The 12,597-nt window shown below is 44.4% G+C and overlaps 1 protein-coding gene across 1 annotated transcript in view; it reads right to left on the reverse strand.

The window, feature by feature from the left end:
* The window catches only part of RERE (arginine-glutamic acid dipeptide repeats), a 370,885-nt gene that overhangs the window by 120,700 nt on the left and 237,588 nt on the right, over window positions 1–12,597 (reverse strand). The window contains exon 7 of the mRNA XM_090268534.1: window positions 11,394–11,498. Within this exon, the coding sequence (XP_090124660.1) occupies window positions 11,394–11,498 (105 nt within the window). The remainder of the gene's footprint in view (window positions 1–11,393; window positions 11,499–12,597) is intronic.

Below are 12,597 nucleotides of genomic sequence, written 5' to 3' on the forward strand. Positions count from 1 at the left end.
TCTGGCAAACAGGCTCTCAATCACAACAAGTTCCACCCACCTTCAAAGCGACCAATAGCTGCCCACCTACCGCCCCCCCTAAAACACCCAAACAGAGCTGCTCTGGGGCCCAGGCGTCCCCAGCCCAGCAGCCTGCAGGTTTGCTCTGCAGGTGCCTCAAGGCAGGCAAGCCTGGCACAGGGCACACGGCAAGACTCAGGTTAAATTCGCCCGGAGAGGCAGAGATACGGGAAGGGGAAGAGCACAGCGACAGAGGGACCCACGGTGTGCCCCATCTGCTTTAGTGCGTCTCCGAGCAGACGCCATCCTCAGCTCTGATGTCACGCCCCGCAACACCGCCTCCAGGGCCGGCCAGGGCTGAGTGAAAGGCTCCCAGGAGCATGCACTGTGCATGATGGAATGATCCACAAACATCTGCAGAAGTGAGGAAGGGCAGCTGCCGCCGCCGCCGTCTCGGGGAGGCCAGGCGAGGGTTAGCCTACCTGCAGGGGCTGAATGGGCCATCCATGACTAACAGGCTCTGCTGAGTCTAGCTGTCTGCCTGACCCTCCCCCGACGGCTACAACTCTGCCCTTTTCTACTCTAACAACTCAAAATGGAGGCACATGCAGCCTGAGAGACCTCATAGAGCGCGCACTGAGCTTGTGCTGTGACCTAAGCCTTCACGCAGAACGCAGAAACTTCCCCCGCGCGCTGACAGGACTGAGCATGTGCTGTGACCCTCCCTCATCCACACACTGTCTCTCCCCGCAATCAATCTCGGCCCTGCCGTTTCCGTAAATAAAGCCCAGCCAACAGCCGGGCGCACCCCCCCCCCCCCCCCCCGCATACCAAGCTAGTGTGCAGGGAAGCGGGGCCTCGGGAAGGGGGCCCGCGACGGCCGGCCCCGGGGCTCCGCGCGCGCGCGCGCCCGCCGCTCCACCTCGCTCTGGCAAGACCACAGCAAGTCTGTCTTTAAAAAATAATAACTGTGGTTTTAAATAGCATGGTCTTCAAAAAGGAACAGAATCCAAAGACACAGATATAAATAACTACACATAAGATTAATTAAGAGAAACACTGCAGCACATTTAAAAACACAGCAACGCCACAAAAAATTTTTTTAACTCTAAACATTGAGGAAAAGGGCACGGGAGTAACCCTGGCAAAGCAACTGAGGGCTGACTGGTTCCCCAGCTGCAGACGCGGCGTGGCCGGGTCGGTGTTCAGAGCAGAGGATCTAAACAACATGTCCTCTATGCAAAGAGCTTCCTCTAACCCTTGAGGTAGGAAGTTCTAAAACCTCCCCAAATAATAAATAAAACATTTCCTGCAGTGACACTAACCCAACCAGGCACACCTAGCCCAAAGAACGTCCTTCTAGCAGTAAGAAAGACAGGAAGGTCCACGTGCAGAGGTCAGTCCCGACGCCTGAAGGTGGGAGGTCTCCTGACGCAGAACTCGAGGCGATTCTCTAGGACACGGCCCACGAACCCTAGTTCTGGATGTGTGTGTAGGCTGAGCTTTTCTAACTAAGAGATGATTCTTTACATTATGACTTGGTTATAATTTTTTTTTTAACACCATGAAACGCCCTACCATTTATTACGGATGAGGCTGGGGAGCAAACCACAAACGCCATGGGGTGTGAAGAAACTAAACAGCCCTCTGTGTCCCGGGGGTCCCCAAAGGCAGCACAGAGTCCGCTGCACGTCCCACCCAGTGCCTGTACCCGTGCCACCCACCGAGCCGGGCTCCGACCCTGTGATGAAATCAGAGCTCCTCACCGTGCTGAGAATGTGACACGCACAGCACAGAAACGCCAGGCGCGCTTAAATACGCACAGGAAGCAAGTGTCTATGGGTCTAAAGACCGTTTTCCCTACTCATATATAAGATAACATGTCCCAGAAGGAACTAGAAAGTCTAAAGAAAAGACTTTCTAATAAGAACAATTACCAACCAAATAATATAAATATGATCACCAAATAATTAAAAACAAACAAACAAACAATAGCTACCACAACCCTTCTCACGGAACATGCTTCCTTGGAGAAATCAGCAGAAGGCAATGATTTCATAGATGCATCATTACTCTGAAAAACCACGGGAACTCTTCCACAGAACACAGCAAAACATCCTTACGACAACAGCAAGTCAAGAAACTTGCCTAGACCCTGGCCGGGCAGCTCAGTGGTTAGTGTCCTCCTGCTACACCGAGGTTGAGGGTTCAATCCCTGGTCAGAGCACGTACAAGTATAGGAACCAACGAATGCATCAGTACGTGGAACAACAAATAGATCTCTCTCTCTCTCTCTCTCTCTCCACTCCCACCTCTAAAGTCAATAAATAAAAATTAAAAATAAAAAACGCAAGTACTATACTTTTGGCCCCACAAAGGCCCTGAATGATTCGAAGGGCAAGTTACCAATATCCTACGGTCTTTGCGGGGTCACACTGGATCCCAGCAGTGCGCCCGGCCGATTTCCGCACTGTCCTCACTGTCTTTCCTGCCGCTGTCACCCCACAGCTGTGACACACCGCATGGACACCCTGCCCTCTCCCCTGTCACCCCTCAGGGGCAGCACAGCCCAGGGCTCACTCCCTTCTTCTCCACGCTCCTCCCCGAGCAGGACGCACCCACTCGACCACAGTTCCAACCAGCTCCTCTCTGGAGACCCCTCTTTATGGGACCAGCTTGGAAACTGTGAGAATTTTGTTCTCGTCTTGCTGTCCCTAACTCATCACAGCTTTTTCTGGGGTGCCTTCCCTCTCTAAACAGATTTTAAGCTCTTTGGCGGCAAGGAAAGTATCAAAGTCATCTCTATAGGAACCACCCAACTCTCTTATTTTGGATGTCGAAAAATACACCTGATGCACTGAGAAGGCACGGTATCACTTACACAGAATTTCTGGGCGAAAATTACACAACCTGAACCTAATCACAAGGAAATGTGGAACAAGTCCAAACTAAAGAATACGCAACAAAACTGGCCTCTCCTCTTCCAAAATGTCAGTGCCATAAAAAAACGAAAGGGCTACAGCCATGTTATGAAAACAAAGAAAGGCATCAACTCAATGCCAACGTCTGGTCACAGGGGAAATTATCATCAAGGTCAGTATTAAAAAGTGGCCAAGTTTGATCCTGGTAACCATATATTGAAATATTGAGGGGGAAAGAAGCTTGACGTCCAGTATTCATTTCCAAATGGTTCAGGAAAGGGAAATACTATAGGAAAACAATATGGCAGTGATAATAAAACAAATCTGTTATAAAGTTAAAAAGATAAATAATACATAAAACAAAATCAACAAAAACACAATAGCAACTATTACAGAATGCTAATTGGTGAATTGGGAGAAATGCTACATGGGAGTTCTATGTACGGACCTCATGACTCCTCTTTAAGTTACATATATAAAACCCCACACTGGAACTTTTTAAGTATGTCAAACAAACAATACTCGTACTAGCCTTCGCTCGTCAGCTCCCACGTGTCTGCCGAGTGGACACACTGGTGGCGGTGAGGGGCCGGGCCTGCCCAGCTACCTGCCTGCACGGTGCTCTGACGCCCCAACTGAACACACTTAACATCCATCCAAGTTCAGTCCAACTTCAGGATATGGGTGCAGACCTCCTCCTCGTCAGAGAAATCAAGGAGCCCGGAAACCTAGTGGTTTGGTACTTAAGGAAGGCAACGTGCCACTTTAAACCAGAATTGGGCTCTGTCTCCACTGGCCAAGCCTGGGCTTACACCAGGGGCACCTTGGAACTACACCTATCACTCAAGGGCCTCCACTGCTTGTCTCGAACATGAGATGCCTGCTCACTGCCTCTGACTACCTGCCTGGGCCTCATTCCCTCCAGCACGTTTCCCGACTTGCCACCAGCTGCCCGCCGGGATGTGCATGCCCCACCCGCACGCTGGCTGCCCCAGTGCTTCCCTTTGTGGCCTATCACTAGGTCTTCCGAGAAGTCCGGGGATCCCAGGTGCACCTCCATCATCTCTGGACCCTGAACCTCCTTCTCTCCAATTAATCCCTAGCAAATAACGGATGCAGTAACACTTCTGAACAAAGGGGAGCTGAAGAGGTAAAGTGAATATACTGTACTAACAGATTCTTCCTGAAATTAACAATGTTTATTACATGAAACCGACTTGAAAACCTCTTTGTTCACTCACAATACTCAATATTTGGTGAGTGGAATATTTATATTTGTCAAAAGTAAAGTCAGAGCAGTAACATGGAAGTTTCCTAGATTTTCTTTTATTTGTTCAAGTTTCCTACTTAGCAGAAATATAAAAATATCTAAAATGTTTTATTTACTAACAAAAATTGTAAAGCAAAAACAGCAATGGAAATTAAGGAATCTCTAGAGGAAAACACTTGAAAAAAGATATTCTATTTGACTTCTAATTAGTACTAACTTCACATCAATAAAGGGAGCCTTCAGAAAACAGTCTGTTTAAATTTTATTTTCTGATTGTTCCTCCTGTGGACATGGAAGTGTTATATATACTGATCTTATGTCCAGGAAAGCACACTAATTCACCTCTTCAGTTTTAACAATATGCTCACGTTTTCTCAGATTTTCTATAATAAAATTATTACACTGTATTCACAAAGGTTCATTTCTTCATTCCCAGTTCCTCACATATTTTCTTTTTCATGTCTTAACAGACCTGGGAATCCTTACATTGGTTCTGACTTTAGAGAGAATACTTCCAACACTCCACCCTCAAGTATGGCGCTTGCTGTGCGCTGTTAGTAAGTCTTCTGTCAGAATAAGGAAGTTCCGTTCTACGCTTCATTTGCTAAGTGCTCCCCCCTAATACTGAAAGGGTGTCGAATTTTACCAAGTGCTTTTTCTACAGCAAAATGACTGCCCATTTTTGCTTCTTCAATACACTGAAGTGGTAAAATATGTTAACAGATAAATTATTATCAAACCATTCTTATACTTTATAAATCGCACTCGGACGAGCGTGCTTTAACGCGTCGCCAAGCGGCACTAACACTGCACGCAGACGGTGCGGCGCAGGCCCGTGCGGGAGACGGCACTCCAGGCTGCGCTGCGCCGCCTGCCTCCGGCGGAACGGGCCCCTGGCCTCACAGAACGCCTCGGTTCGCCTGCACCAACCTCCCCTGTCCTCTGGAACGCGGTAGAATCAACCTGTAACGTGCGAGCATAATTCCAAGGATTTCTTTTTGGTCTAACGAGAACAAAAGGGCGCCCCTACACAACTGGGGCAAGCTGCCTTTGAAGGGAGGAGGGGCGCACTTTTACACGCTTCCTCTTTCTCCCAGCTGTGGCAAGTGAAGAAGGCGACTTCAGCTAAAACAGAAGCCAAAGGGAAATAAAGGAACTGCAGACTGTCACTTTTCAGCTGAGGTATAAAAAGTTACATTGAAAAAAAGATGGTCACACTGTTATTTAGAATAACCAAATACTGGAAAACCTATAAATCTTCAAAATATGAGAACAGATGTATTATGGGACATCCCTACGATGGTATACAAGGTGTTCATTACAAATATTTTTGTAAAATGTTTAATGACATGGTACTATGCTCAAAATAAAGGAGTAACTAATAAAGGCATGCATCGTTTTATGTATATTATAAACAAACAGTATTTTAATTACAATCTTAATACATACACATACACCTACACACACACAGATGTACATTCAAGGAAAAACACAAATACGGGTTACAGAATTATGTGTCATTTCAGTTTGCTTCTTCAACTTATGTCTTTGTCAAATTATTCTCTAGTGAGCACCTATCCCTTTCTTCATTAAAAAAAACCAAAAAAAAAACAAAAAACCAAAAAAAACCTAAAATGTCTTCCAGCACAGCTAGAAGAAAATTAAGTTGTACACGAGTCTATCTATAATGAAACCACAGAAATGAAAAGCACAAGCTTTCGAATCACACAGGCTTGGGGGTTCCTGTTTACTGACTGTACACCTTAAGCCATTATTTAATATAATATCAATTTCCTCATTTATAAAATAAAGACAGTGCCAACTTCACTAAGCTATTATTGGAATTAAAGGGTCTAGCGCAGAGTAAGCATGCACTGTAGGGTAGTAGCAGACATGATCAGAGGCACCCTGACCAGATGATGTTACAAATTTGATTCCTCGAGGTCACACTAAGCAATATCAAATGCTAAATCTACTAAAGATACAACTCAAGACGTCAAAACCCATCCATGTGTGGGAGAGAGCAAAGTCAGTGACAGAACACTGAAGTAAAGATATCAAGAATAATGAAATAAGGTTTCTCACTGTTAAAGATGAGGAGTACCCCCCAAAAGGGCAAAACCAGTAGTAACCCTGAGATATGAGATTAGAACCGGTGAACTTACTATGAAGTCACGACACACAAAGATGCAGAAACACAGATGTAAAAGTGCGCACGCTCTCTCTCACACCCTTAGCTTTTCAGCTTTGTTTACTCAAAGGCCCGCGCACAGTGATACAAAACAATGAGCATATGTAGCACCAGACCTTGGTTTGTAAATATCATTCTCCAAAATTTGTGACAAACTGACTTCAAAATGATTAATAGCAACAGATTATAAACAACTGATTAAAACGGAAAGCCATTTATCCATCGTGATATAAATGAGTAAGTTGAAAGTCTGACGAGGAAGGGATATCTACATAGTCTCAACACAAACACCCGTAAAACGGTCATTAATTATAAAAGGAAAAAGAAATTTTACAGTTGCAAAGCCTGGCGGACAACATCCCAATCAACTGATGAATGTGAACATTGCCAGCAACGGGACAAATGAGAATTGTGGGCCACCTGGTAGAACGCAGAAAAAGGACATGCGACCTCTGTGCTGTTCCTGTCAAAGACAGAGGATCCAAATCGAATACTAAGGAAACTGAGGGACAGTCTACAAAATAACTAGCCTATAGTCTTAGAAATACCAAGGTCCTGAAGTGAAGAAAGACTGAGGAATTGTTCTAGATTGAAGGAGACTAACCGACATCACAACTGAATCCGTAATGGTGACCTGTACCCTTCTGCTGTAAAGGTCTTTATTGGGAAAACCGATAAAATTTGAGTGGGATCTGAGAAATTACTAAAATATTTCATTGTTAATATCCTGATTTGAGGGCTGCACTGTGGTTATGTAAGAAAAGGCCCTTGTTCACAGGAAATACACAACGTTTTAGAGTGCGATATAGCCTCATGGTGATAATGTATTTTCAAATGGTTCGGGTAATAAAGGGTCCTCAACTGTACTGGCAACTACTTTGTTTAGAAACAAAGTAGAATGAAATGGATTATGCAAGTGCACCACTCAGCAGTGCCGGGCAGTGCTCACTGACTGCAGTGTTATTAGTAACATATTGCCACTGTCACTCAGGGAGGAATTAAATCTAAGACCTTGTAAATGCCTCAGTTTAGGATTGCTACTAAATACAATGATAATAATCCTTAAGCCTCATTTTTGCTTTAAAAAAAAAAAAAAAAAACCAGCAGCAGCAGCAGCTTCTTCCTGGAAGCAGAAAAGTGGAGAGGGCACAGCTGAATCACAGCTGACCACAGCTGTTCAAGAACATTCTCTTCTGGGTAAGACAGGAGAAGATCAGATCTGAGCCCTCCACCTGTCTTCCACCTGATCACCAGGAGAAGGCTCATGCTAAAACAACAAAGAACTGCGAGAATAATAGTCAGATGTTACCTGTGGCAGACCACGACCACTGATGCTTTTATAAGACCACACACACATACACACACACACACAACGTATCAGTGACTATGAATACAAAACGCTACATTTTAAATTATATGTTTTCTTTGCTGTCCCTAAGAGCACTTCAGGGACCTAAAGAGTTCTTAGCAACAAGGGGAAACAAATGGACTGGTCCTTGGGAAAACTCATACTTCATAATTTAAAGATAAAGGTGTCTCCTCTCAAGTGGCCATTATCATTTGTTCTTTCTGGGATGCTACTCACCATTCCTTCCTTCCTCCCTTCCTAATTCACTGGCCTGAGTCACAGAATGCTGAGTACAGAAGTGAAGTTGGGACCAATCTTAAGACACATAACAAAAGTGAACAATGGCTCCTGAGTGTACAAATGTCAGAGCGAACTCCAAAGCAAAGCCAAATCACCTGAGGGTTCCAAGTTCAGACTCAAGCCTCTCTCATGTGCCAGCCCCTTACAGCTGTGTCCTCCTTAAAGCTAGAAACATCTGCTCCCCCCCTCCCAATTAACTTTTGTTCTCTAAATATCATGGCTAACAAAACTACAGGGTCACAATCCCTGAGCCGACACCCTCAGGGTCAGAGGATTTTCAGAAGTCAGAACTTTTTGGATTCAGAAAGGTACTATATGAATCCACCACACAGCATGTCACAGACTAACAGTGAGAACGGCCGCTAGTCCATCGCAGCAGTAATTATGCTGCACACGCCGTGCAAACTCACACCAGGTGAGCAAAAGAAAGAAAGGAACGGCCTCCTAGCTGTTCAAGCGTGACCACCAAATGAGTGTCAGCCCCAAACTCAGCATAAAAATCTTTTGACATTTTTCAGAGCGTTCAGAGTGCAGAATTAAAGATAAAGAGATTATGGATCTCCCAAAATGTAAAGGCAATGAGAAGTCTGTTCCCCCTATCATAATGTGTTCAAAACACTAATACCATCAGAACCAAAAATTCTGGATAACCAGGTCCCTGACAAGAAACAAAATTCAGAAATATAAGACCCGGTTGGGGAAAAAAATAAAAAGGTAGCCAAACACTGGGGTTTAAACCCTCGAGTGGTCGCGAGGATGACAACAGTCATCCACGCAAAATCATCACCAGTTTTAGTCCAGTGTTGACATGGCAACGCTGCGTGCGCTCAGATTAATAATCTTCGAAACGTGTTGCATCGCCTCAGCTCCGGCCAAGCACCTACGCCGTGCAGTTTACCTGGAATTCTGCGACGGAGAGAGGTGGATGACACACGTCACCCACGCGACCTCCCACGCTCCATTTGGAAGCACGACCACTGCAGGGTTAAGGAGGGCCCATGTGATAAACGTGAAGAAAAACAAATCCGAACGCATTTTGGTGTTCGCTAATATGCTAAATAAATTAAGGAAAACCACCTAATAAATTTACTTTGAAATACAATCAGAAAAATGGCTATGGGAAATAATAATTGTTTTAACTTTCAATTTCAACTGCTTACTTAGAGCCAAGTCCCTGCATTAGTTAAGGGGAGGGGACCAGTCATCGACGTCTGCAGTCACAGAATCACCATTCCCAACCCCCAGCGGTCCTACACCACTGCCCAGGGTCACTGCCACAGTCTGGCATTCTCTCTCCACATGACTCAGGCACCGGCAGTCAGCACACAGCACCAGGCAGCCACGGTGACATACGAGGCCCACTCATCCAAACCAGAGGCAGAACTACCCAGAAACCAACCCCATCCCTCACGAACCTGAGACAAAGAAATGGAGGGAAGAGGTCGGTTCCGCCAGGGCCCCGCCCTGAGCATCCTGAAGCCTGGGCTGTGCACAGCCAGGGGAAGGAAGCACGGACGGTTTCCTCCAGTCCGTTACGTCACGTACACTCTTCGGATCCCCTGGGAAGCTGCAGGAGCTGTACACCCAACCCCGAGCTCACAGGTATAAAGTATAAAGTAGTTCAGGGTGAAACTCGTGAACCATGGCAGCGGGCCACACTGGCTCCACTGATGCAAATCTTTACACTCAATTTGCGAGAAGTTTGAGGTCTGCCATGAACTTGACTTACAAGCAGGCATTCAAATATTTTGCTCACTTCAATTCATCCAGCACCCCGCAGCTCTTCCACACAGCACGCACAAGCGGCACACGGGGACCCAGCACAGAAGGGACAAACGCGGACTGGGAAGGCGGAAGCACTCACAGAAGGGGACCCGGGAGCAGGGCCGGCAAGCGTGCTGCGCAGGCACGGCTCTGTGGGGCTTTTCCGGGTGAGAGACAGAGAGCACCCCCCCACTGTGCACCCAGTCCACACTTCAGAGGAAGTGGGAAGCATCACTCTGGACGACTGCCAGCAATACACAGTGAAACGAGACAGGAAACTGTGAGTCCCCAGCTTACGGAGGTAAGTGATCCACCACTTTTAATACGCATTTAGCAAAAACAGTTGCATAACCAAAACTAGTAAAGCACCATTTAGTTGGTTGTGAAAAACCTGAGAACCAAAATTTTAAAACACAAAAGCAATGTGGTCAGTTCACTAATACAATATAGCCTGTGCAATATGACAACTATTTATCAAACAGTTAAACATGACATCACTGAAATAACAGACTCCTTTGTATCTAGACAAAAACCCAAGTTCAAGTGTACCACGCTTCCTCTGGGCAACAGGAAGACATGACAGGGCAGACAATACATAATACATGCACATGTAAAATTACAGTTCACAGTATAAGATGCTTTTGAAGTATTACCATTGGTCAGTCTCTTTGTCATTGGAACAGGGCAAACTCTGACAAAGAAAAGCTCGAATTCGCTATTTTCTAAAGCAAAAAAGGTGACCATTACAGTATTCCCGGTACAGCTCTTGTCCAGTGTATTTATACAGAAACACTAATATAAGTGTCCCCAGAAAGCTTTATGCAGCCCCTTACAACCGCAGCAAAGGAAGATGATACCTCTTATCGACCATGGGTTGACTGTCTTAACAGTAGCGTTCTAAATTTTACACATAACTTCTCAGCTTCCTCTAGGAAAAGGTTTTTGCTAAAGTGATGACCCATCTTCCTAGTATATTTAATGTAGTTCTTCAACTAACTTTCTTGAGCTAAGCGTCTTCTCTCTCTTTCTAAGCGCTTGCATTTGCAGGTTATGCTTTGGGTGTTCTAAGCACAGACTACTTAATCATCTGCTAACGTTTTTTAAAATCCTTATAAAATAAATAATTCTACTGATTACATAGATATCACCAAGAATTGGATTTCATACCAAGAGTCTCACCAGAGATATTCAGTGAGTGTGTCTGGGGTGTTACTGAGTGAACAGAACAAATGACTGGCCAAAGAACTTTCCAGAAGGTCCCAGTATTTTCAATATGGTATCATGGAAGGTGTGACAAACTGTAATGACCTTCCAGTTCATAATAAGTTCAAAAGACAGACCAACTGAACCCAGGTCTTTGTCTTGCCCTCTCTAAACTCAAATTTCCCCATGTTTCCTTTTTTTTCTAATAGGAAGACACCAAAGACATTAATTACAACTCCTTCCAAAGAGGTCTACTATAGGCTTCTGTAGTCTCTTTAAAAAAAATTTACTCGTATATGCCCAGATGTATGTACACACACACGCACGCATGCACGCACGCACGCTCAGTGAGAAAAGCAGAAGTCCTCACTGAGTGGGTCCAAGCGACTCACTTACCTTGTCTCAGGGTTGTAGCCTAGAATGTAGAAAAATGAATCCACTCGGGCTTTAAACTCTCTAGCAGCAAATATGTCAGAAAAATGGGAGATGTTACACTTCCCTCTGAAAATAAACAAACAAAAATACATTAGTAATACCCTCTATTGCTTTGCAAACCAAAATACTATTGGAGCGGTAGGGGTGAGAGAAGATATAACTGAATCCGCATTGCTCTTAAGAACATGTAGAATAAAGCTACAAAGTGCACCATTAACTGTTCAGAAAACGGGGAGTTCCGAAAAGAAGAAAATGTCCAATATTATATATTTTTTTGTTTCATCAGTTCTTCAATCTACAACTTTACCACTTAATTGCTTTTAAAATTTTTATTTACTGATTTTGAGAGAGAGAGAGACAGACAGACATCGATTTGCTGTCCCACTTATTGATGCATCACTGGTTGCCTCTTGTACGTGCCCTGACTGGGGATCAAACCTGCACCCTTGGCGTATTGGGATGATGCTCTAACCAACTGAGCTACCTGGCCAGGGCCTTAATTGCTTTATCTCAACATTTTAGTCATAGAGTAAAATTAAACCACAAAGATAAACTGAGGGCAAGACTATGGTGAAAGGATATTAAATTAGAAATGCTAAGGGAAAATTAAAACCAGTTCAATTACGAAAATATCCATCCTAAAGCCTTTCTACATCATCCAAGCAAAACAGGCCTCTTCTTCCTGCTCCCTTATGACAGGCAGAAATAGTGTATAACTGTTAAGTATATTTTTTTCTCTTTTAACATACAAGAAATAAACTGACTTGACTTGCAAATTAAAACAGAACAATTTTAACTTTTTAAATATATAGATGGATTCTAATATACAAACACAAACTTTCCCAATTTTTAAGTCACGTTAAATGACTGTAAATTGGAAAACACTTTCCCATTGGAAATATTGCAATAAGGAGTAGAACGTTTCCAGGTTCATCTACCAACAAGAGTTACACCACAATATAGCTGAAGACGCTCCAGTTCTGCGGAATTCCTCAGGCCGTGTTTCCATGTACCAAATGCAAACGTCAGACACATTATAAACATTATACCATGCGGTAGGGCCCACCTTTCCACTATAAGCACAAGCGCTCACACGCATACACACACACACAAACGCATGTGTACATGTTGGGATAATTTCCTAGAAGGCAGGGAGGTTTTAAGA

This window comes from Furipterus horrens, unplaced genomic scaffold, assembly GCF_987537825.1.
Source record: "Furipterus horrens unplaced genomic scaffold, mFurHor1.1.pri manual_scaffold_3, whole genome shotgun sequence".
Lineage (NCBI taxonomy): Eukaryota > Metazoa > Chordata > Mammalia > Chiroptera > Furipteridae > Furipterus > Furipterus horrens.